Source organism: Urocitellus parryii, chromosome X (assembly GCF_045843805.1).
Source record: "Urocitellus parryii isolate mUroPar1 chromosome X, mUroPar1.hap1, whole genome shotgun sequence".
NCBI classification, from domain to species: Eukaryota; Metazoa; Chordata; class Mammalia; order Rodentia; family Sciuridae; genus Urocitellus; species Urocitellus parryii.
The window spans coordinates 97,770,557-97,798,186 of NC_135547.1; the positions used below are offsets into that span (position 1 = coordinate 97,770,557).

General features: G+C 36.2%; 1 protein-coding gene across 7 annotated transcripts in view; it reads left to right on the forward strand.

Moving 5' to 3' along the window:
* Cask (calcium/calmodulin dependent serine protein kinase) overlaps positions 1 to 27,630 on the forward strand; it is a 349,943-nt gene that overhangs the window by 305,578 nt on the left and 16,735 nt on the right. For 4 of the 7 annotated variants that reach the window (XM_026387544.2, XM_026387548.2, XM_026387546.2 and 1 more), the window contains exons 16-21: positions 5,379 to 5,464; positions 6,484 to 6,552; positions 9,125 to 9,193; positions 10,626 to 10,661; positions 12,277 to 12,473; positions 20,503 to 20,618. In XM_026387544.2, the coding sequence (XP_026243329.1) occupies positions 5,379 to 5,464; positions 6,484 to 6,552; positions 9,125 to 9,193; positions 10,626 to 10,661; positions 12,277 to 12,473; positions 20,503 to 20,618 (573 nt within the window). The remainder of the gene's footprint in view (positions 1 to 5,378; positions 5,465 to 6,483; positions 6,553 to 9,124; positions 9,194 to 10,625; positions 10,662 to 12,276; positions 12,474 to 20,502; positions 20,619 to 27,630) is intronic. The other 3 variants (XM_026387547.2, XM_077793737.1, XM_026387552.2) reach the window with 1 other exon arrangement.

Below are 27,630 nucleotides of genomic sequence, written 5' to 3' on the forward strand. Positions count from 1 at the left end.
TTTTCGTTTTGTTTTGTTTTGTTTTTTGGTACCAGGGATTGAACCCAGTGATTAACACTGAGCCACATCCCCTGCCCTTTCTTTTTCTTTTTCTTTTATTTTGAGACAGGATCTCCTTAAGTTGCTTACAGCCTCACTAAGTTGCTGAGGCTGGTCTCAAACTTGCAATACTCCTGCCTCAGCCTCCTGAGCTGCAGGGATTACAGGCATGTGCCTCTGTGTCCAGCTAGTACTTACATTTTATTAGAGCTAAGGAAGCTCCACTGTATTCATGATTGCTGAGCATTTTTAATTATGATTGGGTTTTGAATTTTATTAAATGCTTTTTCAATCTGCTCTTTTGTCTATTAATGTGGTGAATGACTTAAAAGACTTCCTAATGATAAACTGCTCTGTGTTTATCAGATAACCTAATTTAGTCATTGTTTATAGCCTTCTTATGTACTGCTGAACTCGGTGTACTACTGTCTTGTTAAATGTAAATTTTGGTATTTACATTTATGAGTCTGCCCTGTGTTTAATTATCCTTTCTTGTACTTCTCTGATTCTAGTTTCAAAGTTAAATTCTACAAGCCCTCATAGAATTATTTGGAGAGCATTCTGTTTACATTGATTCCCTCAAAGATTTTATATAATTTCTGAATGATTCCTGCCTTGAAGATTTGGTATATAATTTGCCTATAAAAGCATCAAAGCCTAGTGTTTTGTTTTTGTGTTTGTTTGTAGACAGGGTCTTGCTATGTTGCCCAGGCTGGCCCCAAATTCCTGGGCTCAAATGATCTTCCTACCTCAGCTTCCCAAGTAGCTGGGACTATAAGCACATGCCATTGCATCTGGCTCGTTTTAATTTTTTTGGAAAGTTTTGTTTTGATTTTTACAACAGCTATAATTTCTTTAACATTCATAAGGCCACCCAGGCTTTTTATTTCTTGAATGAGTTTTGGTAAATTATATTTTCCTTAAAAATCTAAGTTTTTAAATATTATTGCAGAAAGTTTCTTCATAGTATTCTCTTAATTTTTTTATTCTCTACCATCTCTGGAATCATGCCCCCATGTTCATTTTCAGTATTTTTATTTGTGCTCTCTCCTTTTTTTTTTGAAGAAACTTTTTTAAATATTTTTTTAGTTGTAGATGGACGCAATGCCTTTATTTTATTTTTCATTTTTATGTGGTGCCGGGGATTGATCCCAGGGCTTCATGCATGCTAGGCAAGTGCTCTACCACTGAGCCACAACCCCAGCCCCTCCTTTTGATTAACCTTGCCAGAGATTTGTTCAGAAACCTACTTTGAGTTCTGTTCATTCTCTCCATGTTTATTTTCTATTTTATTTATGTTTTCTTATTTTTATTATCTCCTTCCTTTTACTCTCTATTGGTTTTGGCTAACTGTTTAAAATATTTTCAGTTTTTATTTTATCCTAATTTATGCATTTAAAACTAAAATCTTCCTCTAAGTACCTTTTATCTAGATCCTAAGAGTTTTGATATGCAGCATTTTTGAGTACTTTTCTGTTTCTGTTGTATTTTTCATTGACCTGTAAGTTATTTAAAAGTGTTTTATATGTTCCACTTTGAGAAGATTTTCAGTATGTCTTTTTTTTTCCATACCAAATATTGAACTCAGGGACACTTAACCACATCCTCAGCCCTTTTTTATATCTTATTTAGAGACAGGGTCTCACTGATTTGCTTAGGGACTCACTGAGTTGCTGAGGCTGGGTTTGAATTCCTGATCCTCGTATCTCAGCCTCCTGAGCCTCTGGGATTTCAAGCATGTGCTACCACACCGAGCACTGTATGTCTTTTTAAAATGAATTTCTAACTTAATTACATTGTGGGCAGAGAATGTAGTCTGCAAGACAATATTTCTCTGAGGTTTATTAAGAGTTACTTTATGGTCTAGCACTTTAATTAATTTTGTAGGTGCTCCATGTGTGAACTTAAGTCTTATTCTTCAATTGTTGTTTGCAGAGTTCCCTATGTGATGATTGGCTTGGTATTGTTAATATTTTTCTTTAAATCTTTTATGTCTTGACTAATTTTTTTGTCTGCTTGGTCTATCAGTAATCATTGAACTATCCTCATTATCATGGTAGAGTTTTTAGATATCTATTTATAGATCTTCAGTTTTGGTTTATATATTTGAAGCTGTGTTACTAGGTACGTACAAGTGCCTAGTATCCGTTTATAACCTTAATAACTTTCTCCTTAAAACCTATTTTGTTGGGACTGGAGTTGTGGCTCAGTGGTAGAGCAATTCCTTAGCACAGACAAGGCCCCAGGGTTCAATCCCCAGCACCACATAAAAATAAATAAAAAAAGATATTGTGTCCAACTACAACTAAAAAAATAAATATTTTTTAAAAACCTGTCTTATCGTGCATTCATATAATTAGTTCAGCCTTACTTCAGTATTTGTTAGCATGTCTTCTTCCATCCTTTTATTTCTAATTATTCTGTTTGCATACTTTAGTGTGTCTTCTTCAAACATTTCCAAAGCTGAGCTTTTCACTTTTTAATACACTCTAATGATCACTGCAGAAAGTTTGGATTAGTCCATTAAAAGACTGATGATTATTTCTACTATCTCACCTTTTATTTATATTTATCCTATCTTTTAATTGATTTTATTGTTCATTTTGTGTGTGTATGTGGTGCTGGGGATTAAACCCAGAGCCTTGTGCATGCGAGGCAAGCACTCTACCAACCGAGCTATATCCTCAGCCTTTATTGTGAATTTTTAATTTCATTTTCCCCCAGTGATAGTTTAGAATTTCAGCACCCCATTTGTATTATTTTAGTGGTTATCTCAAAATATTATCATGCACATTTAACTTCCCATATACCAAAGTTTAAACAACGTACCATGTAGACATTGGAACACAATTTAAGCACACTCTGTCTTATGTATTTTTTGGTGGGGGGTGTCCAGTGAAAGGGAAGGGGAAGGAGAGGTACTGGTATCTGAACTAAAGCATGATAAATTCCATGCTTTTATGTACTCTTCCTGCCCAGTGTTCTAGTTCAAGTTCAATCCTATTTTAAAATGTAAAAAAAATTAAAATTAATATTAAAATATATGGCCACTTTTTGTTTGGGTTTATATAAATATTTATAATTTTATTTACTTGCCACTCCTTTTTGCATTTTGGACTACCCTTTGGGGAGCACTGTTTGTTATTGAGAAGTTTGACATTACTACAATTGTCTTTGCTTTATAGATGATCCATCCTGCCTTTCCATTCAAGAAAATTTGCAAACCATTATTTCTTCCAACATCACCTCTTCTCCATTCTCTTTACATTCTCTCCCTCTCCCTCTCCCTCTCCCTCTCCCTCTCCCTCTCCCTCTCCCTCTCCCTCTGTCTCTGAAATTCAGTTAGAAGTATGTTAGACATTTTCCCCATGTCTCTTAATGTCTTTTTCATATTTTCTTTATTTCTTGTTTCCTATTTTCTTTATTTCTTGTTTCCTATTTTCTTTATATCTTTATTTCTCTAACCTACATTCTAGATAATTGGTTATATCTTTCAATTCCCTGAAATTCTCTTTAGCTATATCTGAACTCCTATTTAACTCATCCATTCATTAGTTTCTATGAATACTTACACTATTTTAGAAGTAATAGTCATTTGTCTATTTTATCTTCAGATCTGTCTGTTCATACCTGCTCATCTCTTATTGGGTGCTTATCTTGCAATTGAATCTTTTATCATATAGCTATTTTATATTATGTATCTGATCATTGTAGCATCTGTTAGATCCTTGAGAATCTAAGTCTGTGCTATTTCTGATAGCTCTCACACATAGTAGCTTGACATACTATATTTTTGGTGATCTTTGATGTGCACTCTTTGATTGTTCTAGTCAATGGAAATCTTTTAGGCCTAAACTGAGAACTTTCCTCCTGAGAGAATTTCTTCTGTGTTCTGCCAGTTACCATAGTGGGCCACTGATCTGAGTCATGGCTCCCTACAGAATCCTAGGTGCATCTTCTTTAACTTGCTGCTGGCCCAAGGTCCAGAAGCATTGCTACTCTAGCAGGCATCCTTTCCAGTAAGCCCCTCCACCCTTAGTTCAGCACCACTCTGGATCCAGCTCACAGGATTCTTTTGTATGGAGGAAAGGACGGGGGTGAAAAATGAGAGGTGTTCTTAAAAATGTATACTCCTTTTGTGAGACCTATAACTCTTTTAAATTTTTTTTAGATGTAGATGGACACATTGTTTAATACTTTATTTTACTTATTTATTTTTATGTGGTGCTGAGGAAGAACCCAATGCCTCACATGCTAGGCAAGAGCTCTACTACTGAGCCACAGCTGCAGCCCCAGAAACCTGTAACTCTTAAAGTAGGCCCCAGGCAGCATATCATTGTGAGAAAGTCTTTGAGTGCCCAATCAGCCATGTTGGAAGCAAAAATCCCCCAACTTTCATTTTAAATTTTATTATGACAGCATAGTACAATGAATGCCAACATATCCATGGCAGCACTACCTTCTTCTACTATTTGCCCTACCTGCTTGCCCCCTAGATTATTCCAAAGCAACCTCAGGCATCTTATCATTTTATTTATATGCAACTTAGTATGTACCTCTAAAAAACACCCTAACTTTTTCATAATGAAGCCAGAGCAGTTTATAAGTATGTGCATAATTTTTAAATAAGGAAGCCAAATTATAAATTACACTCTAAGTATTGTCTCTTTGTCACTTTTCCAGTTGAAGTATATGGAAGGCCAAAGTGCCCATCAAATTATTAAAGAAGATTAAATGATATTTAAGTTTAGTGTTATGTAGATGTCATTATATCATAATCCTTATGAAAGTGACAACCTTTTTCTCATATTTGGTAGATAATAATTGCAGCATACATTTACAGGGCACTTTCCATATGCCAAGAACAATTCTAAGCCCTCCGTAGGTATTAAATTGGTTTAGTCCTCAAAACAGTCCAATGAGGTGGGTACCATTTTTATTGCCACTTTAAAAAGTGAAAAAAAAAAAAAACTAGGGCATGGAGAGTTTTAGTAACTTACCCAAGAACTTAAAGCTCATAGGTGACTAAACTGGGATGTGAACTCAGACAGGCTATCTCCTGAAGCCATCTTTTCAAACCACTATTCACACCACCTCTCTCAGAAAAAAAAAATAATAATCAGATTTCCATGGTCATCCATCGAAACTGTGCCTTCCACATGTATATTTTTGGTGAGCTGACTGCATGAGTTAAATAATTCTGCAGCAGCCAAACTTGTAACTGTTTCCAAAATATTGACCTTCAGTATATAACTGAATTTTTTACATTACTGTCTTTGGACTTTATCATTATAAAGTCATATATCATTTCACATTTGTAATTTTGTGGACTCTTTTAGGTACACTTCATGTTGGTGATGAAATTCGGGAAATCAATGGCATCAGTGTGGCTAACCAAACAGTGGAACAGCTGCAAAAAATGCTTGTAAGTAAATGAGTTTCCTTTTCCTTTCAGTTAATTATCTGTTATTTAATACACAAGAAATGGGTATTGGTTCATAATCACAGTATTTCTGGGCCTGTCATTTATGTGAGCTTTTCCAACATTCATAAAAAATAACAACTAGGAAAATAAATGTAATCGAATTTGGAAACATTTTGTCTGCCTTTAGCACGTGGGCTGTAACACTCTGCTTTTATCCTTTATACACTTCTTACAAGCAGATATTTAAAAAAAAAAAAAAACTTTCCAATGTGTATTCATGTGATCTGGCTTCTCACTGATCTCAACTCTCCTGACATAAGCAATGTCAAAAACCTCTTTCCTGTTTAGCTGAGTGGATTTCTCTGGGGCACAAAGGGGAGGAAAGTCACTGTAGACCAGGCATTTTGACTGTACTTATCCAAAATCTATGCTCAGATTAGACTTTGGGTTAAAAGAAGAAGAAGCTGAATGGCTCTTGCCTAGATTCATTGTCATAGTGAGCAGAAGGAGAGATTTTGGACTTCTAGTCCCTCTTCCTACCACAGTGTAGCAGCTCCCCATGTCATGAGTACCTGTTAAGTATGAAATAAGCACTGCAGATTCATTACAATAAAAAAGCCAAAATTAATAAAGTCAAAGTCAAATATTCTGGAGTATTCCACCACAGATAATATACCAAGTGGATTTTTATGTCATTCTTAGTTTAGTTCAATTTTGAGTCACTTTTGAAAATTATGTCATTTAGAGTGTTTTGTATTCATGTCTATAAAAAGATGTAATCATCAGATATCTGTGAGACGAGGGCTAGATTCAGAGCAATTGGCCTTGACTTTGCATGGCTTTTTCCAGAAACTTCTACTATAAACTCAAACAGCCCATGGTTTTATAATTAGGTTTCATTTTAGGGCTGTGTGCTGACAGGTGGCTCGTGCTAATTGCTCCCACATGTTTTGAGTGGTTTCTTCTGTGTTTTGGTGTGCAACATTTACGGTAAGGGAACTCTCCTTTTGTCTCTCCAGAGGGAAATGCGGGGGAGTATTACCTTCAAGATCGTGCCAAGCTACCGCACTCAGTCTTCGTCCTGTGAGGTAATGACTCTGACAAACCACCCCCATCTCCTCTGAGTTCCTAACTAACTGTCTGCTGATGGCTGAATGTTTTTGCTTTCTGGGAAATTGTTTCTGCCTGTGCTGTTAGATCACTGCACACCAATTTTACAACAAAGATAACGGAACAAAGGAGTTCCCATCCACCTACACAGCCCTGCTTTCATGTGGATCTCCTCAGCACTTGAACTTTTTGCAGGCTGAAATCTAAGCCAAATATAGAGAAGCTGCAAAGAATGACATAAGACCTGATAAAGAAAAAAAGTGGAGTCTCTGAGGAAAAAAAATAAGAAAGATCATAATTGCAGTAATATTTCCAGGAAGTACATTCACTTCCCTTGTTAAGAAATCACAGAGATAGTTCTTCTTTCCAAGAATCTGAGAAATATTATAGTTCTGTTGAGATAGAGTTGTTCAAATAGTTGTGACAGGTCTCAAGATAGATGCTGCAGTGGTAACTGACTTGGCTACAGGGATAGAGGCTTTTGCAACCTCGTGTAATATTGTTTCTATTTGGAATGTTAAGTAATTTGTATGCAAGTAAGTTTTCTAGAGTAACCAACCCCAAAGTTTCTTTCTTAAAATAGGGTTGAGCCTATAGAAATTGTAGTTCTTCCAACTATATTATTCAGGTTTATGTTGGTTATTAAGTAAGATTCCAAAATTTCTTCCTTTTCTAGTTGGAGATTTAAACTGGCATAGACAGTATCATTCTTTGGTATCATTCCACTGAGGTATTATATATTAAGCTTGCTCTTTCATGTGCATCTTCCAAGTATGTGTACATCTACATGAGGTACACATTATCTAAAGTTAATTTTTGAAGGCTGGTGGGCAATTTCTTGGACTTGTATTTAGAAGAATTTGAGGGAGAAATTTTAACACTTCTTCCAGACTCTAGTTGATGCTATTGGTTTCACAAAAAATTAGAGCCTTTTTTTCCAAACCTTTTCAAGGCATGCATAAGAATTTGTAGTTTTGTCAAGCATATTTTTAGTGAGCCATGACAGTTGGGGTGTCCATTATATTGGGTCTTGAGCTCCTCTTGGTGGCTTCTTAGGGAACTTCAATTAACGGTAGATTACAAAAGAAAATGCAGAACTGCTTCTACTCCAGACTTCAGAGTATTGAAATTTGTTATCTAAAGCACAAACCTTGCCCAGAAAGAGGGAATATCACATGTACATTTTATGTTAATAATTTTAATAGTCTAAAATCCCAGGGGTTCCTGACACCATTTCTCATCTGTTGAATAAATTTAGTAAATATAATTGATTTTTAAAGCTAACTAACCTGAAGATATATTATAAGTTATTAATGTATCATAAGTTTGTCTTTTTTTAAGTGGTTGAACTAGTTTTGGGGATGCAACCAGTAATTATACATGAAAATTCTATGCTCTTGAGTAAGGAGAAACTCCCTCTCACCTTCTTTACCTTTGAATAATAAAGAAAATAATGATACTCCTCTCCTAGCCCCACCCCAACTTTTTTGCCCCTCCTGTGGTCATACAGCCTTCAAGCAAGCAACAGGACTCTTCCCATCCAGGACAAAACTTCCTAAAGAAAGGCGTTGGGGCCACCTACATCTCCCAGGCCTTTAGTAAAAGAAGTAGACCCTGCCCCTGCTGAATTGAGTCTCTAAGGGTGGCACCTGCAGACCAGCCTACTCACTAATATTTGAGAATGTCCCTCTAAAGGATCTGATTCCCTTTAAAGCTAAAATGTTTTCTTCAAATCTTCTAGGAGAAAAACAAATGTCTTTTGAGCCAAAATACACACGTCAAAGGCTAAGAAGAATTCTACTAATCCAAAAAATTTAGAAGTACATATTTTCTTCCAATTCTTGTTCTTATGAAAGTTCATTTGGACACTAAGGGAAGGAAAGGATTTTGACTGTGTTGAATAGCAGAGAGCATGCAGGCAAGGAGTATGGAAGAGCAGCTGTGGCTTCTAGAATCTTGGCCAGAAGTAGAACATTGATATAGGCTCCAGATCATTGTTTTAATCAGTCTGCTAAAATGATACAAAGCAAAAGAGTTCTTCTTGGGTGTATATTTATCTTTTGCCCTGATCAGTAATAATTATTCTGGAAAGATACTAAGGTGATTACAACATGAGTTGTTCAGTAATTCTTGACACTGAGGTACCTACCAACTATCAGTGACCTTTCAAACCTAATCTTTAATAAAAATCAGGCAGTTGGAATCTTCAGCACAACAATTTCATAGTAATATTTGTCATCTCATGATACATGGTAGGGTTTTAACATTGCATCACTCTGCCGGGTCTCATTAAAAGAAAGCAAAGATTTTAGAATGAAGTAGACAGAAAAGAAATGATTGATTCACGTATTGTAAGTCGTCACTTACAATATGTGACTCTCCAAACTGCAAAAATTTCGTTCATACTTCTATGAAATCATGCAAGTAAGTCAGTATGACAGCTTTATAGCTCAAACCTCAAAGGAAATGGTTGTCAGACTGTGGTTGTAACTATTAATGTAAATTTCTCTGTGTTTCTGTGCTGTTAATGAACCTTGTGTCTTATTTCAGAGAGATTCCCCCTCCACTTCCAGACAGTCCCCTGCTAATGGTCATAGCAGCACTAACAATTCTGTTTCGGTAAGAACTCTAGCTCCACACAGCAAAGTGTGACAATTTTGTTGGTGCTCACCTGCCATGAGTGTTCTAGTTACATGTGTTCAGTGGAAATATTGTCTCCTGCGGATATACAAGGCTACTACAGCTACAATGCAGTTTACTCCTGGAAAATCTTTTTAAACATTTCCTTTTCCTTAAAAATCCCATGCATTCATTACATTTGAAGAAATGTAGCTCAAGACTGCTGTGGTCATTCTGAAATATCTCTATGCCACCCTACCAGGATGTGTGACTTTTCACAAATCTATGCAAAGGATCTAAGTGGAGATTTGTTTAAATTTCTAATATTTTTTTTAATTTGAGAAAAGATAAAGAAATGTAAGGATTTTGCAGAGGAGGCATTTGGGTATTCTCGGGCTTTGTAGTTTTCCATTCTGAGGTATATCAGCAACATGTTTAGTTTCCGCTATCTAAGTTTACGAATTGGTGTGCCCTCTGTTATTGTGGTACGTGCACATATTTTGTGAATTATAAGCCTTGCCTGAATATGAAAAGCAAAAGGAACTGGCTTCAAACTGCACTTAAGCCACGCTGTTATCACATCTTTAACACAAAGTACTTTATATTTTACTTGAACATGGAAATTTTCCATTTTTTCCAAACCATCCATTTTGGAATACAGAAAGAATTGTTCTTAATTTATTTAAATAAGCAGAAGCACTTACAGGTGCAGGTTTGCAATCTTTTGGGGTAACCAAATCTTCTCTAAGTTGCTGATGCTGCTGTCTGTCACCCAGTTGAAATTATCAAATAGTTCTGAGAATGCAGCAGTATTTTTAACTGATATTTAACTTGCCTGTAAATAATATATCAACTTTTTGCCGAGGAAAATTGTAAATAATTTCAAAATCATCTCAAATGGAATGATATTCTAAGTATGTCAATAACCGAAATTCTGGAAGAAAATTATCCATGACTTTATTTCCAACTTTAAAATAGGCTACCAAAGGAACTCATTTATAACACTTAATGTTGAATGCTTTTAAGATGGTGGAAATCCATATAGTCATTGAATTTTTCTAAATCTAAATGGTTGCAGTGACTAAGTTGAAAAGGGCAATAGCTCTTTTTAGTTTGGGGTGGTTTTTTAAAAAAATATATATATAGGCTATTTCACTTGCAGTGGCTTTTGTGTTGAAGATGCTGAGTTGGTTCTTAAGAACACATTTTCTCTCTGCTTCAACTTACCTGCTTTCTTCAGCTTGCTGCTAAATGGCCTGGGTTTGATTTTTTTGATAACTCAACATTTCTGAGAACTGAAATAATGTATATGATCTCTTTACAACTTAAATCTAGCTCATTTTTTAACCATATTGTAACAGAACACACAAATTACCTTGTGCTCTTGACAAGTAAATGAAAATTTTTCTCCTGGGTTGGCTTTATTCTACAGGACTTGCCATCAACTACCCAACCAAAAGGACGACAGGTGAATAGATATCCTCTATAGAAACTTCTCTAAACTGAGCTGCTAATAGCCAATCCTTTATTAACCCTTTCCATCCCATAATGTCTGCATTTTGGACCATAACATTTGAGCATTGAGAGCTTGTACCATTTCATTTTAACACATTACACGTGACTAATTCTCTATAAAGATTTGCTCCTCACATCTTTGTAGCTGTGATGGTTATTGTAATTTCAACCTGATAATTTTGACTTCAGCCCTGAAGGGTCTTTTGTGCTGGCTCTAGGGTGGAAAAGAATTTTAAAGGTTATAAAATCCATAAAATTCTAAAAATAACCAAAAGATACATGCTGATGAACATTTTTAAACAATTTTCTGAAGTTGAAAGCTTTTTCTTAACATTTTGTATTTGCATGTGTATTCCTAAAAACCATTTACAGTTAAAAATAAGAGAAAAAGGATAAACATCCTGGCTTTACATCCTAATATACCTGCATTTGTTTAAATATGAATAGTTAAGTGCTGTCTAACACTACCAAGTAACTTTCAGATTGCCAGCACTTTTAAAATACGGGTTTAGGTGCAAATACAGAAACTCATTAATTTTATAGGCTGGATTGCTAAAAATAAACAGAAAAAAAATATACAATGGTTCCAAAGCCTTCAGGTTGGTTTTACAGTGACTTAAACATTAATATTCAAATTTAATTTCAAGAGATAGACTTTTTATGAAATTATTTCTTAAAATGTGGTGTTAAAAATAATTCAAATTGAATTCAGAATTGCATAAATTAGCACTTGATAGAATTCATCCACAGTTTAGTCCTAAGACTGTGTAACATCAGTTTATAGTACCTTATTTTAAAGCATTTAGAAATCATAAAATGCTGCCATATTATAACCCTTGGATGTTTTGCTAAGTAAATTCATATCCTAAAACTCAGAGCTTTGAACTAGACATATCCTGAAGTTCTGTGCCGATTCCAAGTGTTATGTTGGCAAAACTAGGGTTCAAATTTATTTTTCATTCTCTCAGAAGAATAAAACACAAGTATAAAGCCTAAATCCTTTTTTAACTGACTTTTTAAAAAATTGCTTGAGTTACATTTAAGTTTATTAGCAGTGTACCCACTGCCAGTTGTCATGTACACCTTGTTTTTCAAGACACCAGCCCAAAGTTCTTGCTAGTTTTATATAATGTGCTGCTTTAGGGTTAAGACTTACCCTGACTGCTAGTCTTTATGGCTCAAAGGCTGCCATGTTGTCATGACAACTTATCCATGACATCAATATAACAACTGTAGGTTTAAAAAGTGATAAGCATGCTTCTCTGTAATTACAGACCTATTCTGTTATACTAAAAGCAGAAAGAAGTATTTATTTTAATTAATGAGTATTTTAAATGCTCCTTCCAAATAAAAACAGCAAAGTTTTGAACCCTTACACATCAAAGGCAATACATTGTTTATAGTGGTGTAGAAAAGTCTTTTGTGTCGTATTTCCATGCATCGTTTTTGCTTTCCCCATCTTCTGTCCTATTTGTACTTTAAGTGTTGGTGTGTGGTTATTAGATTAGTGCTTATTGTTTTCCTTCACATCACTATGGCCTCCTTTCTTACAAACTCCTATTTTATAGATCTATGTAAGAGCACAATTTGAATATGATCCAGCCAAGGATGACCTCATCCCCTGCAAAGAAGCTGGCATTCGATTCAGAGTTGGTGACATCATCCAAATTATTAGTAAGGATGATCACAACTGGTGGCAGGGTAAACTGGAAAACTCCAAAAATGGAACCGCAGGCCTCATCCCTTCTCCTGAACTTCAGGAATGGTATGCTTTTGTTGTTTTATAATAAAAATGAAACCCTGCCCTTCCAGTGTTCAACTTTATGTTATTTCATATTGCAAAATCTCTTTGATACCTACCTTGCTTTGCTAGCCAGACAAAATCCAAAATCAGCCATCCAAGAATTCTGAGTCCTCAGCAGACGGCAGTTTTATGTACAAGCAAAAGAAGGCCTAGAGCAGTTGAGTTACAGGCGTGGGATCACAGGATCACACCAGCAGAGCCCTCCACTCTCATAAGCTGTCGCAATTCCTTTAGAGTGGCATTTTTTTACAAATATACCTCCTCCTTGCTCTTCTCTCATGCCCACAGGGCCCCATCACCAGCAAACAACCCACATGCCCTGATTCAGTATCACCCAGGCTTTTTTTTTTTTCACTCAGAGCATTTAAAAATAAAAATGTTTACTCCTGGAAGAGAGGCAGCCAGAAGCTTCTTTCTTTGCCTTACTATTCTTTAAAAATGCCTTTTATGAGCTAGGGATGTGGCTGTATGGTATAGAGCACTTGCCTGGCATGGAAAAGGCCCTGGGTTTCATCCCCAGCACCAAACAAAGAAAGGAAGGAGGAAGGCTCTGAAAGCACGCTAATGTCAGACAAGGTTGTCAGACCCTGTTTTAACTGAGAAGAGACATGGATCAGTTTATATTTTAGTAAAATCTGTTTCTGCTATCATTGCTCTAGTTTGTGCAAATGATTTTTTTTTAATGTTCATGGTCTTAGCTTTGTTGGTACTTGGGCAATTTCTACCAGAAATCTAGTTCAAAAGAAATAACCCAATGTCTGGGTTTTGTTTCATGTAACAAAAAATAACAACCATAAGCACAAAAAAAATTTTTTGAACTCAGTTAAAAGAAGCCAAAGTGCATAGACATTTTTAATGACTTTTTCACCCATTTTTTTTTCAATAATTAAGAACTTTCTCAACTGTGTGCAGTGATGCCCCTCTGTAATCCCAGGTTCTTGGAAGGCTTAGCAGAAGTATTGTGAGTTCAAGGCCAGCCTCAGTAATTTAGCTGGACACTATCTCAAAATAAAAAGGACTAGGGATGTGGCTTCATGGGAGAGCACTTGCCTACAATGTGTGAGGCCCTGGGATCAATCCCCAGTGTAGGAAAAAAAAAAAAGAGAGCTTTCTCAGTTATCTTAGTTAATCTCTTCTACTTGTTCACCTCTTTCAGCTATCCCATGTTTCCCAAAAATATCCTTAAATTTAGAATGCTGGAGCTGATGAGGACTTCAGATGCCATCATTTTCCACATGAGGATACGTGGGCCCAGACAAGCAGCAGCCTTACTTCCATCTGGCCTTGTCTTTCACTCTGATCTTCAAGAAACAGTTTAGCATAAACCAGAGGAAAGCGATTCTAAATCGCTTTGATGATGCTTCTGTTATGCTTTTAACAGAGATTTACATTCTACAAAATGTTTTCCTGAGTGTTGCCATATATTATGAACATTTATCAAAAATAATTATGTAGATCCCAAACCTCTTCTCCCTAATGAGATCATCTATTAAAAAAATCATGTCCCACTAATACCTAGAACTTGGAGTCCTCTGAAGGAATCCTGAGAAATGTCAGTGGAAAAAGCAGATTTGCTTCCTTTTTCCCATAATGGTGGACTAGGTTATTTCGATTAATCTTCCTGCTGAAAAAAAATGAAAAGTGCTGCAGAAAATATGTTTTTTAAAAAGGCCTTGAACACACTGAATAGTTGAAAAGGTACTAGAGAACTCAGTGGACAATTTTTTCTATGAAAGCTTTTAATCAGAATGATAAGCAGAAATTTGAAATGCCCAAATTGGTGCATTTTCCCAGGAGGGACATTTGCCCTTACTGAACACTTCTTTGCCAGAGGACCAAGGTTAAGCCCTGCAGCCTAAACAAGTTGAGGAATCTGTTAAGAAACCCTCCCCCACAGTATTAGGACTATAAAAGGTGATACCTCCAAGTTAAAAGTAAACAGCAGAGCCTTACTCCTCTTTGACCAGGGGACTATAGAGATGGCTGCTTTATCACTGAGCAAAGCAAAAGGCAAAAGTAAAGAGGAAACAAACTCCCCTGAAAAAATTGGGGCCACCAGTCCACCTTGAATGAATTCAGACCAAGGTGTATCTAGTCTGGGACAGCCAGGGAAACCCAAGCCATGTATTTGGTTTGAAGTTTCCATTTTCCTTATTAATAGTCCCACATATCTGATATAAACAAAAAGAAAGTCTCTTTAAAAAGAACACTTTGATCTTAACCCCACAACTTCATCCTAACGCCCTACATTAACTTTTTCCAGGGCAGTGACTGGCAAGTCCAAATCACCAAGCACACAAGGAAACAAGCAAGACCCAAAAGAAATGACAGCAAAGACAAACTCAAACCCACTTGGTATATTGAATTAGAAGACAAATATTTTAAAATCAGCATTACCAAGTTTTAAAATATTCAACAACAAGCTTGAAAAAATCATCTATAGGGAACAGAAAAAATATAAATGACATGACATATTTGAAAAAGAACTTTCAAGGGGGGTGGAGTATATAGTAACAATATTAAAATCTCAGGACCACACATCTATTAGAATGACTTTAAAATGTTCCACCACGTGAATGGATAAAAAAGTGATGACACAGTCGTACAAATGGAATGCCACCCAGTATAAAAAGGAATAAACCATTGATACAATAGTAGGGATGAAACTCAAAAGTATTCTACTGAGCAAAAGAATCCAGGCAAAAAAGAGGACATTCTATATGATTCCATTTACATAACCTTTTGGAGAATGTAAACTATCTATAGAAATAATGGTTGCCTAGCACATAGGGAGGGGATGGAGAGAAGAAGGGATTTCAGAGGAGCCTGCTACAATTCCAGGGGTAATGAAAATGTTCATCTTGATTGCAATGATGGTTTCATGGGATCTATACATAACATCAAAAACTGATGAAATTGTCCATTTTAAATATGTTCAGTTTTGAAAAATTAATGAACTAAATTAAAGTTGTAAAATTTAATAGGAAGGAGATAGGAACTCTGACCAGGATGATGAGGAAGAAACCCACTGGATGGTATGTCCCTTAAGATCTGATTAGGACTTTAGGGGATACAGGAAGCCATTCTTGAGTGGCTCAAGAGAAAAAGCAGCTTCCCTCTATTGAGAAAGGGAATTGGGCTCTAAAATGTCAGTATGCATGAAATACTTACCAGAAAGATTTGAAACAATATCATCAGCCAGACCTAGAAGTTTTATTCAAATGTATTGCTACCAAGTCACATTTTTCACATCTGCTAGATGAAAAATCAAAAATTTTTGACCCAAATGTCCTGCTGTAGTCACATCAATCTAGGTCTTTAGTATGTTTGGGTCTCTGAATCAGTCATCTCTACCCTTGCCTATGAACAAAGGTACCAATTAATTAACAGGTATATCACATATTTATTTTTTTTCTGAATGGCATTCCCCTATATGAAACTTTTAAAAGTCATTCTAACAGGTGTGTGGCCACTGAGATTTTAATTCTGATAATAAAGTTGACATCAGTCACAAAGCTATATTTGAAATTTCCCTCCACGTTGACCTTAACCCTAACACAGTTTCTGTGCACTGATTGAGCTAAAGAATTGCCATTGGTTTCCTGAGTGGCTGGTAAAAAGTCACTTTCATTCCTCTATCATACCACACATGACCACACCACCAACTTTTACTGGGAACTTGTTATTGTAAGATACTGTATACTTGATAACATAGGCTTCACAAGGTCAAGGGTTGTCTTTTTTTAACTTGTCAAAAATTCTTAATTCTGTTCATGTTTCCAATAATCTTGTGCCTCAGAGAAGCTATAATTAATTGAGACTATTGTATATTTTGACTTGAGCCAGAAGAATCTCCAAAGTGAAGATCTCATCAGCCTCCTCTGTATGCCACAAAGGTAGTATGTGGAGATTGGCTGTGATGCTATCACTGATAGGTCACAGTGTTTCCCAGTAAATGTCTTCTCCCTAAACAAAAATAAATAAAAACCTCAGTGAACAAGAAAAGCTAAGAGGCATGGAGAAAAATATCTTTAAGAAAATAGAGAAGAATACCTCCCAACTCATTTTATGATGCCATTATTACCCCAAAACCAAAATTAAATAAAGGCAGTTCAAAAAAACTACATCCCAGCCAGGCATGGTGGCACAGACCTGTAATCCCAGCAGCTCAGGAGGCTGAGGCAGGAGGATCACAAGTTCAAAACCAGCCTCAGAAACTAAACAAGTCTCTAAGCAACTTAGTGAGACCCTGTCTCAAAAAAAAGGGCTATGTATGTTGCTCAGTGATAAAGCACCCCTGGGTTTAATCCCCAGTACAGAAAGAAAGAATACCAGTATTCAACATGAACACACATACAGTTCTCAACAAAATATTAGCAAGTTGAGTCCAGCAATATATAAAAAGGACAAAGCATCATGACCCAGTGGAATTTATACTGGGAGTAAATGGCTGTTTTGACATTTGAAAACTAATCAGCCTGATCCACCTATTAACAGACTAAAGAAAAGAATCCATGTGGTCATATCAGTAGATAGAGAAAAAAATTTTGATAAAATTCAACACTCAATCCTGATTAAAACTCCCACAAACCATGAATTCAAGGGGACCTCCTTAACCTGATATAGGACATCTACAGGAAATCTACAATAAACATTATTGGAAAAGGAAAAATTTTGCAGATCTTGTGATTCATAAAAATTCAAAGGAATCTATAGATAAACAATTAGAATTAATATGACAGTTCAGCAAGTTTGCTGATACAAAATCAATATTTTAAAAATTGATTCTAGGAAGGAACTATGAAATAAAACTGGCCAAATTATGTCATGTACATGTATGAATATATCACAGTAAGTTTCACTTTAATGTATAACTATAATGCACTAACTTTAAAATAAATAAATAAATAGAAGTCCAGTAGAGTAGTTTAAAGGGGGGATCATGGGGAGGGAGGCTGGGAGGGAAAGAGTAAGTACTAAGGATTAAAATGGAGCAAATTATGTTGCATGCATCTATGAATATGTCAAAATAAACCCCATTGTTGTATATAATTAACTAATAAAACACTTAAAATTTAAAAATCAATTCCACTTCTATTTACCAGTCACAAACAGAAAGTAAAACTTTTAAATGATCCCATATATAATACCACCTGCAACACCATGATGCTCTAAAAAAATTGACCCTGAATCTGATTAGGTCTCTAGATTAATTACCCATTTGCAAGAAATGATAATGGTAAAGGAGCATACTTAAGATATCACAGAGATAAAATTTAAAAAATCAAATAAGGTTATGAGTAATAATTGTTGAAGTTGTGCTGTATGTATCTGAGGTTCATTTCATTATATTCTCATATGTGTTTGAAATTTTCATCATTACAAAGTAGTTTTTAAATACCATTTACAATGCCTTGTTTGTTTGTTTAAATCAGTAAACCTGGAAACAAATCTGACAAAGGTATTCGAGAAATTTATAGAAAAAAATTATAAAATGTATTGAAACATTAAGGAAAACAGAAAGACATATTGTGTTCATGAACTGAAAGATTCAATATTGTAGAAAATCTATTCCTCCCATATTGATTTTATGGATTCAGTGCAACCTCAGCCAAAATCCCAACAGTTTTGAAATTGACAATCTAACTTTAAAGTTTACATGGAAATACATTTGTTAAGGAGTAACCAAGATGTTCTTGAAGAATGAATAAGGATGTCTTGCTCCATTAGATTCTAAGACTACTTATAAAACTTTAGTAGTTAAGATAATCAAGTATTGTGGGGCATGGTGGTGCATGCCCGTAATCTCAGCGGCTCAGGAGGCTGAGGCAGAAGGATCCAAGTTCAAAGCCAGCTTCAGCGACTTAGCAAGGCCTAAGCAACTTAGTGAGACTCTGTCTCAAAATAAAAATAAAAAGGGCCAAGGATATGGCTCAGTGTTTAAGCACCCTTGGGTTTAATCCCTGGTACAAAAATAAAATTTAAAGATAATCCAGTGTAAAGTTAAGGATGCTCCAATAGACCAGATGAAAAGAATAGAGAACCCCCAAACACTCCCATACACAAATGGGCACTTGATATATGACAGAAATAGCATTGCAAAGCAGTCTGAAATGGACGGACTTTTCAGTAAGTTGTGCTGGGATAATTGGGTATCTGTTAGAGAGAAAAAGAAGAAAGAAACTAGACCCCTACTTCACACAAACAGCAAAACTCAGTTCCTTTACATTAAAAACCAAATCATGAAAAATAAAACTATAAACTTTGAGAGGGTAATATTGGAAAATATCTTCAAAGACTAGGAAGGATTTCTTAAAATATCAAAAATACTTCTCATTAAAGGAAAGATTGGCACATTTAACTAAATTAAAGCTAATAATATGTGTTCATTAGAAGATACCATAAAAAAATAAAGAAGCAATCCATAGAGTAGAAGAAGGTATCTGCAATGCGTAGAACTAACAAAGGTATAATATCCAAATCAGGAAAATAATCAAGACATTTAAGCAGACACTTTACAAAAGAAGAAATCCAGGGGTGCTCAGTCTCGTTACTAATCAGATAAATGTAAACTAAAACACAGTGGTATTATATTGCTTATCCACCATGATGATAGAATTAAAGACTAATAATACCAAATGTTTCCAAGGAAGTAGAACAGTAGGAACTCTCATACACTGCTGGTGGGAGTGTACATCAGTACAACCCCACTGGAAAATAACATCACATTTACAATAGTACCATATGGCATTCTGATAGTGATTTTGGATTTTCCTTATATATAACTCATTCAGGGACTCCTGATTGATCTATAAGTAAAATCATTAAGAGAGTAAAATCTATGGCAACATCCTTAAAAAAAAAAAAAAAAAAGGCAAGTATCTGCATAGACTAAACCTAAGAGAACAATTTTTTAACATCTCTGCCTATGTTACCAATGCTGCATACTATAATCAAGTAAACCAAAATTATAATTTTCTGCTTATAATTATAACAATTTAATTATAACACTTTTTTTTTTTCTATCTTGGACTAAGCCTGGTCATGCAGGCTGGGCTCCATTATGAATACCTGTAATCCCAGGGACTTCACTTGGGAGACTGAGGCAGGAGGATCACAAGTTTAAAAGCCAGCATCAGCAACTTAGCAAGGCCCTAAGCATCTTAGCCAGACCCTGTCTTAAAATAAAAAATAAAAGGGTCTGGGGATGTAGATCAGTGGTACAGCACTCCTAGGTTCAGTCCCCGGTACTGCAAAAAGAAAAAGAAAAAAGAATTGTCATGTAGTAGGAATACTATTTACTAAACATCTACTGTGTGCCTGGCACTGAGGTAGGGACATTTACCTTTTGTCTTCTAATTCTTTATAACAGCCTCTGAGAGACTCCAAGAGATTAAAGACCTTACTGATAGAATGTTCTGGCTGAGGTCATGGGCTTGGGTGCCAGACTCTCCCTACTTTGACAGGATGTGAAGTAAAGTTACAATCTAGCTGTGTAATTTCGGGCAAATTGCTTAGCCTCTCAATCCTTCAATATCTCTTCATCTGTAGAATGGTGACACAATTCTGTTTGTCATTAGAAAGATTGAGTTAATATATGTAAAATTCCTAGAAAAGTGCCTAACACTAAGTACTCAATACCAGCTAATGAGTGGCAAAGCCAAGGTTCAAAAGAGGCCTGTCTCTACTCAAAATCCCATGATCATTCTCATAGCCACAAGTTTAAGTTTCTGATCTGTGTTATCAGTGATGTATGTTCAAGAAATGCAATGCCATTTTAACATAAGCCTATGCTGTTTAAACATTTCTAAGGGATCATCATGCAAACCAAAAAGCAGTCTTTTGTGAGTGATTTGAAAGACTGCAATGAGTGTGTTCATGCTTTTTCATGTAAACTCTTCAAATGAATCATCTTTCTCTTTTATACATTAATATATATTAATGTATACATTAATTTTGGTGGGTTTTTTCCCCCTCCTTTGTGTACTAGGCGAGTAGCTTGCATTGCAATGGAGAAGACCAAACAGGAGCAGCAGGCCAGCTGTACTTGGTTTGGCAAGAAAAAGAAGCAGTACAAAGATAAATATTTGGCAAAGCACAATGCAGGTAGGGAAAAGTACATCGGTTCCTGAGGCTGGGTTAAACATCTCCAAGACCAATGTAGATGTAACATTTCCATTTGGTCTTCAGAGTTTATCCAAAACATTCCACCCTGTGAGACTGTCACCAACTTGCAAAACCATGAAGAAAACTCTGCCTCCGATTAATATATTGGTGATTAACAATATATTTTACAAAGTTGTACTTTATTGGATAGAAATTCTATTGGGAAATACTGTTTTCGGGGATGTCAACAAGTTAAGTCCTCCCCTGAGAAATGGGAGCTTGAGAGTTTGCCAAGACCCCAGGATTCTTACCTCCCTTGGCCTTGAGCAGATAACCCTCCCTCTTGGCTTCCTCCCTGGTGCTTGGACATGGCCCCATGACAGATATCTAAGGGCAAAGGTGCATGCACAAGCTGTGCTGCAAAAGGTTCAGTGCTTGGTTTGAAAGGGCGCAGATGACATAGGTACTAACTTGGTTTAGTCCGTTTCTGTGAGTAGTCTTCTCCTTCATGGCATTTCCAAGCTCCCAAAAAATCAAAGACATTTTATCTTGGCCTTCCCTTCATAGTTTGTTTGTCTATATGGAAGCTTGTGTGCAACGTAAGTCAAAATGTTCACTTGTTTTGTTAAAAACTGAAATGAATACCAAGAAAGCATGATCTGTTATTGCAAGAGAATTCCCAGAAGACTCGTAGGATGTAGCTTAAGTGAAAAGAAAATACATAATGATACAGTTATTTTCAGTGATTTCTTAAAATGACTCCTTTTGTAAGGAACTTTTTCTGAGGAATTAAGAGCCCTGACACTGGCATTAGATGGGTTCCCAAGGTTTCAGAAAAAACTCCAAAAATCAAATGTGACCCAAAAACATCAAGCGAATCCAAACACACATACTCAATCCAACAACATAATATAATTAATTGGACAAATATGAAAAGCTTCTTTCTCTGTAGAATGTTCTAACATTCACTAGGAAAAAAATATTTAAGAATTCTCAATTTTCATTTCTGAATCAGAAATTAAAATAAACATTTTGAAATGCTGTATGGTACAATATGAATGTGAGTGGCCACATAGTTTTAAGTTCAAATGGTAGTGTTATATGGGAAGTCCTTCTTTCCGGATTAATTACATTGTACCACATTTTTATTTCTGATAAAATGTATCTTTTATTTCTGATTATATACTACTACAGAGCACTCCTCTCATAATGACTTTTTGTTTTGTTTTATAAAGAGAAGAAATACTTAAAGCAGACTAGTTAAATGCAGTCTAGCCACTATTAATTGCAAATTCTCAAGTAGCATGCTTTGAAAAAATGCAATGCAGTATCAGCAGAGTGTTGCTCAACCTAAGATGTCAGTGGGTTTTTGCCAAGTGTCCTTAGTTGTTGTTATTTCTGCCAGCTTCTACCAGTAGCACAATCTAACAGGCTCACAAGAAAACATACTGACATTATCTAAAATACTCAAAAAAATTATCTTAATTTGAAAAATTTACAATATTAAATGACACATAGACATAGATGGCATTGAAATTAATTTAAACCTAGAAAACAACAAAGAAATGGCTGGTTAAGGCTGTCAGTGCATCATTAGTTTTATACTGTACTAATGGAGGGCCCATAGACATGAGTGTTCAATTTGCCAATATTCTTTAATTCAGCTATGAGGAAAAATAAGCAAGTCCATTGAAAAACTAGATCTTTCTAAATGATGATAAAGAATTAACCCAATCAATCATGCATTAAAGAATTTTGCCAGAGAATCAGCATCCAATCTGGCAGCCAGTATTTTCTGTGGTTCACTTTTTCTGTTCTTTGAGCACCGGGACATCACTAGTCTCTTCTTGTTGTCTTAATTCTCTGATTCCTAACGGATGGAGCACACTGGTCCTGCAAATACATCTGTAAGCTTAATAGGCAGCCTGAGATAGGACCAGAAATCAGCACACCTGAGTAACCATGGGACTCAGGCAAATCACTTATGCTTATAATCCCAGCAGCTGGGGAGGCTGAGGCAGGAGGATCAGGAGTTCAAGGCCAGCCTCGGCAATTCAGTGAGACCCTGTCTCTAGATAAGATATTTTTTTAAAAAATGGCTGGGGTGGGGGCTGGGGTTGTGTCTCAGCGGTAGAGCACTAGCCTGGCACATGCGAAGCTCTGGGTTTAATCCTCAGCACCACATAAAAAAAAATAAATATTTTTTTTTAAAAAAAGTATTGTGTTCAACTACAAAAAAAAAATGGCTGGGGATGTGGCTCAGTGGTTGAACGCCCCTCCAGGTTCATTCCCCAGTACCAAAAAACAAACAAGGGAATTCAGCTAATCAATCAAGACAATCTTTTTCTAATTCTCAAATTCAGTGTTCTTTCACCACGTGGCCCGCCAGATAGGTATCATTTAAGGAAGCTTAGTACTCTATCCCACAGCAGGTTTTGGCTCTCTGGTAGATCATTGCCTGTCAAGGTTGAAAGATTTCACCCTTGATACAGAAGGCAGGAGCCTAATGGGTAGAACAGAAGTGGTTTTTCCTCTGTCTTTACATCTGTCCCAAACCATTGACCTATCTAAGTTCTTGGAAACTCAAAATGAAGATAAAGCGAGGGCAAGTGGGGATGGGGACCTACTTCAACCACTTATTTGTTATCTTCAGTGTTTTCCTAACTAAGGATCTCTTCTGAGCATCAAAGCTGAATCAATCCCTTGCTTAAGTGAGTGTTCTGCCTGTCAGTACTTTTCTCTGCATGTGAACCCTCTTGGGAAATGAAGTCTGAGCTCCTTAGAAGGTTCTTGCAGAGCTCCTTAAACAATACTTTTCTCTAATGGCATAGAAATCAGCACGGGAAGGGGGATTATTTTTTGCCTTCTGAACCATTTAGAGCATTTGTTCTTATATTGTGATCTACTGTCCTCTAGCAGCCTGAGAAATCTCTCTGAGTGTCACAGAAGCTAGACCTGTGTAAGCTTTTTGCTAAACTATGATATATTACTGCTTTCACCTCTAATATGAAATGATAATTGACCTTTAAGTGCCAATAAAATGTAGACCAAGGGGGGGAAAAAGTTTCTTTGTGTTTAGGTTTATCTGTGATTCTCTAGTCAGAATATCATTGTTAGGGTTCTCTCACCTGCAAAATAATCTGTCAAGCTCTCCTTTCAGTTTCTCTGGTCAGGAGAAATGGTCAGCTATTTTCCTGCACTTTCTGGATTTTTCTGCCTGACAAAGCCTAGCGTTTCTTTCTGTTACCAGTTCTTTAGATTTCTTCTGCTTCACCAACCAACTCTTCCATTTCCTGAGGGATTGCTATTACTCTACAAGAGATCAGATTTTCAGGAAGGGAATTTGGGCATCTTATCAGCTCTTCTGCTTTTAGCCATAATGAAATTTCATCCTAACATACAGAATTGCCCTAAAAGAGTGAGAAGCAAATACTATTGACCTCCATTAGTAAGGCAGATACATAGAAACATCAAAAAATTGGAAATATCATGATCTTTCATACTGAAAACGAGCCAGATGGGCTCATGGGCACACATCAAACTATATTTGCAGAGGATTTTTCTGGCTTTTTCAGAAATTGAATGAAACACAATATGCCCTTTGTTCTTCCTGTAGTACTTAGCAAATAAGAGCAGTATGTTTTGTTTCATAATCCGCATGTTTGAGAATTGATCATATATCGACAGCAAGAGCCAAACCTTATCATCAAATTTTGAAATTGTTTATATTTGTGGTAAAAATAAAGGATTCAGACTGTCAGTAGATAAAACTTATGGAAACAATAATATCAGAATTATTTCCATTTCTGTCACTAGGAAATTCTACTATTTAGTTAAAGCCAAATTCTGCTCATCTGTATGGCCTACATCTCACATCATAATGTGGCAGCCTATTTGTTAGTCAATTTGAACCCATAAATAAGTTTTGTCTCTCACACACACAGTGTTTAAAACAATTTTATAAGTTATCACATTTGAAAGTCAGATTATTCAATATAAAACTCTGGATTTAGACTTCCCTTGGAATGCAGAACAGTGAGCTACTTCCTTTCTTAAGGACTCTGGGCCGTCAATGGCCCTTTTGGATGGACACTTCCTCTCCAGCGCCCACCAACCCCACAATCCCCTGTTTTTGTGTCTGGCCCACTTCATTTAACCACATTAGTTTCCTGGCCACTGCAGGCATTCGAGTGTACACTCCATGGCCTGATGCGACCAGTATGCAATGCCCTTTTTTAACTGGAGATTTGTATAGTCTTTGAAGATATCTGCAGCTTTTCAAACTGAGACAAGGATTCAATGCTAACAGCTTTTTTTTATGGAAAAGATTCAACTGGAAAGTAATTACCAGAAACTTAAAAGAAGTGTCTGGAATGTTGAGTAACCTACCAGGAAATCAGAGAAATATAAGCAAACTATGCCAGAAAGTATTTCTGAATCCTTGGGAAAAAATTTGATTATGGTATGTGTAGTGTTTATAGCAAATACATTTTCTGCAACACGTAAAGATTTTTAGCCACATACATTCGGTGCAAAAAGCATTGTCGTGCTGCTAGAATTGCACTCTTGAGGCATTGAGATTCCCACCCCTAAAACTTCCAGAAGTAAATTTTGGATCAAGTTACTAATGTGAACTCTTTTTAAAATTACAAAGTCTTCACGTCAAGTACAGTAGCTTGCACCTGTAATCCCAGCAACTCTGGAGGCTAAGGCAAAAAGATCACAACTTCAAGGCCAGCCTCAGCAAATTAGGGAGACCCTGTTGCAAAATAAGCACTAAAAAGGGCCGAGGATATAGCTTAATGGTAGAGTGTCCCTGGGTTCAATCACTAGTACAAAGGAAGGAAGGAAGAAAGCCCTCATTCATTCATTTTTAAGTGACAGATCCCCGAGCCAGTGATATTTGAATATCCTAAAATATGCTATTATATACATACATATTAACTGAGAGCATCTCTACAATACCATTCATAAGCATGTTTAAATTATGCTTAGTGCTATAAATTACTACTGTTTACTTTTAAAAGTAAAAGTACTTCACTTTTATGCTTTTTGTTTTCTTGAGTACATAGAACTCTAAAGACAAAATAGTGGCCTCTGGCCTTGCCACCCTAGTGCATTATTTTTAATACTAAAAGTATTAAAAATAATAATAATGATGATGATGGAAATATTACTCAGCAGACAATAGGTATAAAAAATGATGCCATGAGCACTCCTGATTTCATTTTGCAGCTCTCATCACTCCATTACCACTGCAGCTCAGTGGTAGAGCACTTGCCTAGCATGTGCTAGGGTTCTATCCCTAGAGCTGGCAAAAATTAATAATAATAGTAATAGGCACACACGATTAGAAATTGCAAACAGTACAGGAAGGTGCAAAATGAAAAACAAAAGACTTCCACACCTACACTCTCTAAAAAGAGTGTCTTGTAAATTCCCATGTAAAATTTCAATCCCAGATGCTAGTATGTGAAATCCACTGGCTTTTATATAAGGATATGATTAAATTTTTATTAAAATGAGTTTGTTTCTTAATGTGACTGATTTGCCTTGTGTTTAGAATATTGCATGATAAAGTTTATTTTGTGCATATTATACTTTTATTTTACTAATATATGAAAAGCCATATTTCAATGACCCCTGTACATTTTTCATGCTGTCTCACTCCCAATGGCCTCTGTGCATGTAAGTAACCTGTTGAATGACTATGCCTCTGTGTTTTTGGTGGTTTCATTTTTTTTTTCAATCAACAAGCAACTTAAAACCTTTAAAAGTTCAATCTTTAAGTACGCTCCTAATATTCCTTGTATCTCTTATGTTTCAATATCCTTTCTTATTGCTTTGCAACCCTATGACCACGTGATGATTTCATTTAGAGCAAAGTAACCCCTTCATGTTACTCGTTCATGGTTAAGATGCTGATGTTTAACCTATCTGTTCATTTCGTGGTGTTGATTGTTGATATCTAACACATTCTTGCGTGTTTTTAAAAACTGACATCTTAATCCAGTAGGACCAGAGTCAGGGCTCTGTAGAGGGAGGGGATGTGTTTACCATTCAGAATGCTTGTGTCATCATCATCTTGATCTTTCATGAGAGACTTGATTCTTTTTACACACTAAAACATATCAGCTGGGCATGGTGGCACATGCCTGTCGTCCCAGCAGCTTGGGAGGCTGAGGCAGGAGGATTGCAAGTTCAAGGCCAGCCTCAGCAACTTAGCGAGGCCCTAAGCAACTTAGGTGAGACCCTGTCTCGAAATAAAAAATAAAAAGGGCTGGGGATGTAGCTCAGTGGTTAAGTGTCCCTGGGCTCAATCCACAGTACCTAAATAAATAAATAAATCAGCCAATTGATGTACTTGTTCCACAAGCATGCTTTTTCTTGATGGAAATATTACTCAGCAGACAATAGGTACACAAAATGATGCCATAAGCACTCCTGCTTTCATTTTGCAGCTCTCATCACTCCATCACCACTGCAGCATTACTAGCTAGCTCTGCCACAGAGAGCCTCATGTTCATTTTAATTTTGGGAGCGTGCCATTTCAAACACAGAAAACGTCGTCATTTTTAGCTGCTGCTAGGGAATATGCTCTAAAGATTTGCAGTCAACCTTTATGAAATCCAGTTATGGAACAAAAACAAATGCACAAGTACCCATTAATATGCACTAATGCTTTATTAACATATTTCTTTTTATATATATTTTGAGAATCATGCTTTTTGTTCATTTGTTTGTTTCTGATCTATTGCATTCCAGGGTATCTTATTTTGCATTGTGAGATTCTTTGCTACTGAGCTGATACAATCATTTAGCCACATTGTTTCAGGGAGCAGATACCTTCTTAATGATGAACCTAAGCATCCCAGATTCCTTTATGGCAATGTGAAATCGATTTTATTAAATTTACTTCAACCCCTCTAAAATCCAGGGCTAGAAACTGGGCATGGCGGCACATGCCTGTAACCCCAGTGGCTCAGGAGACAGAGGCAGGAGGATCATAAGT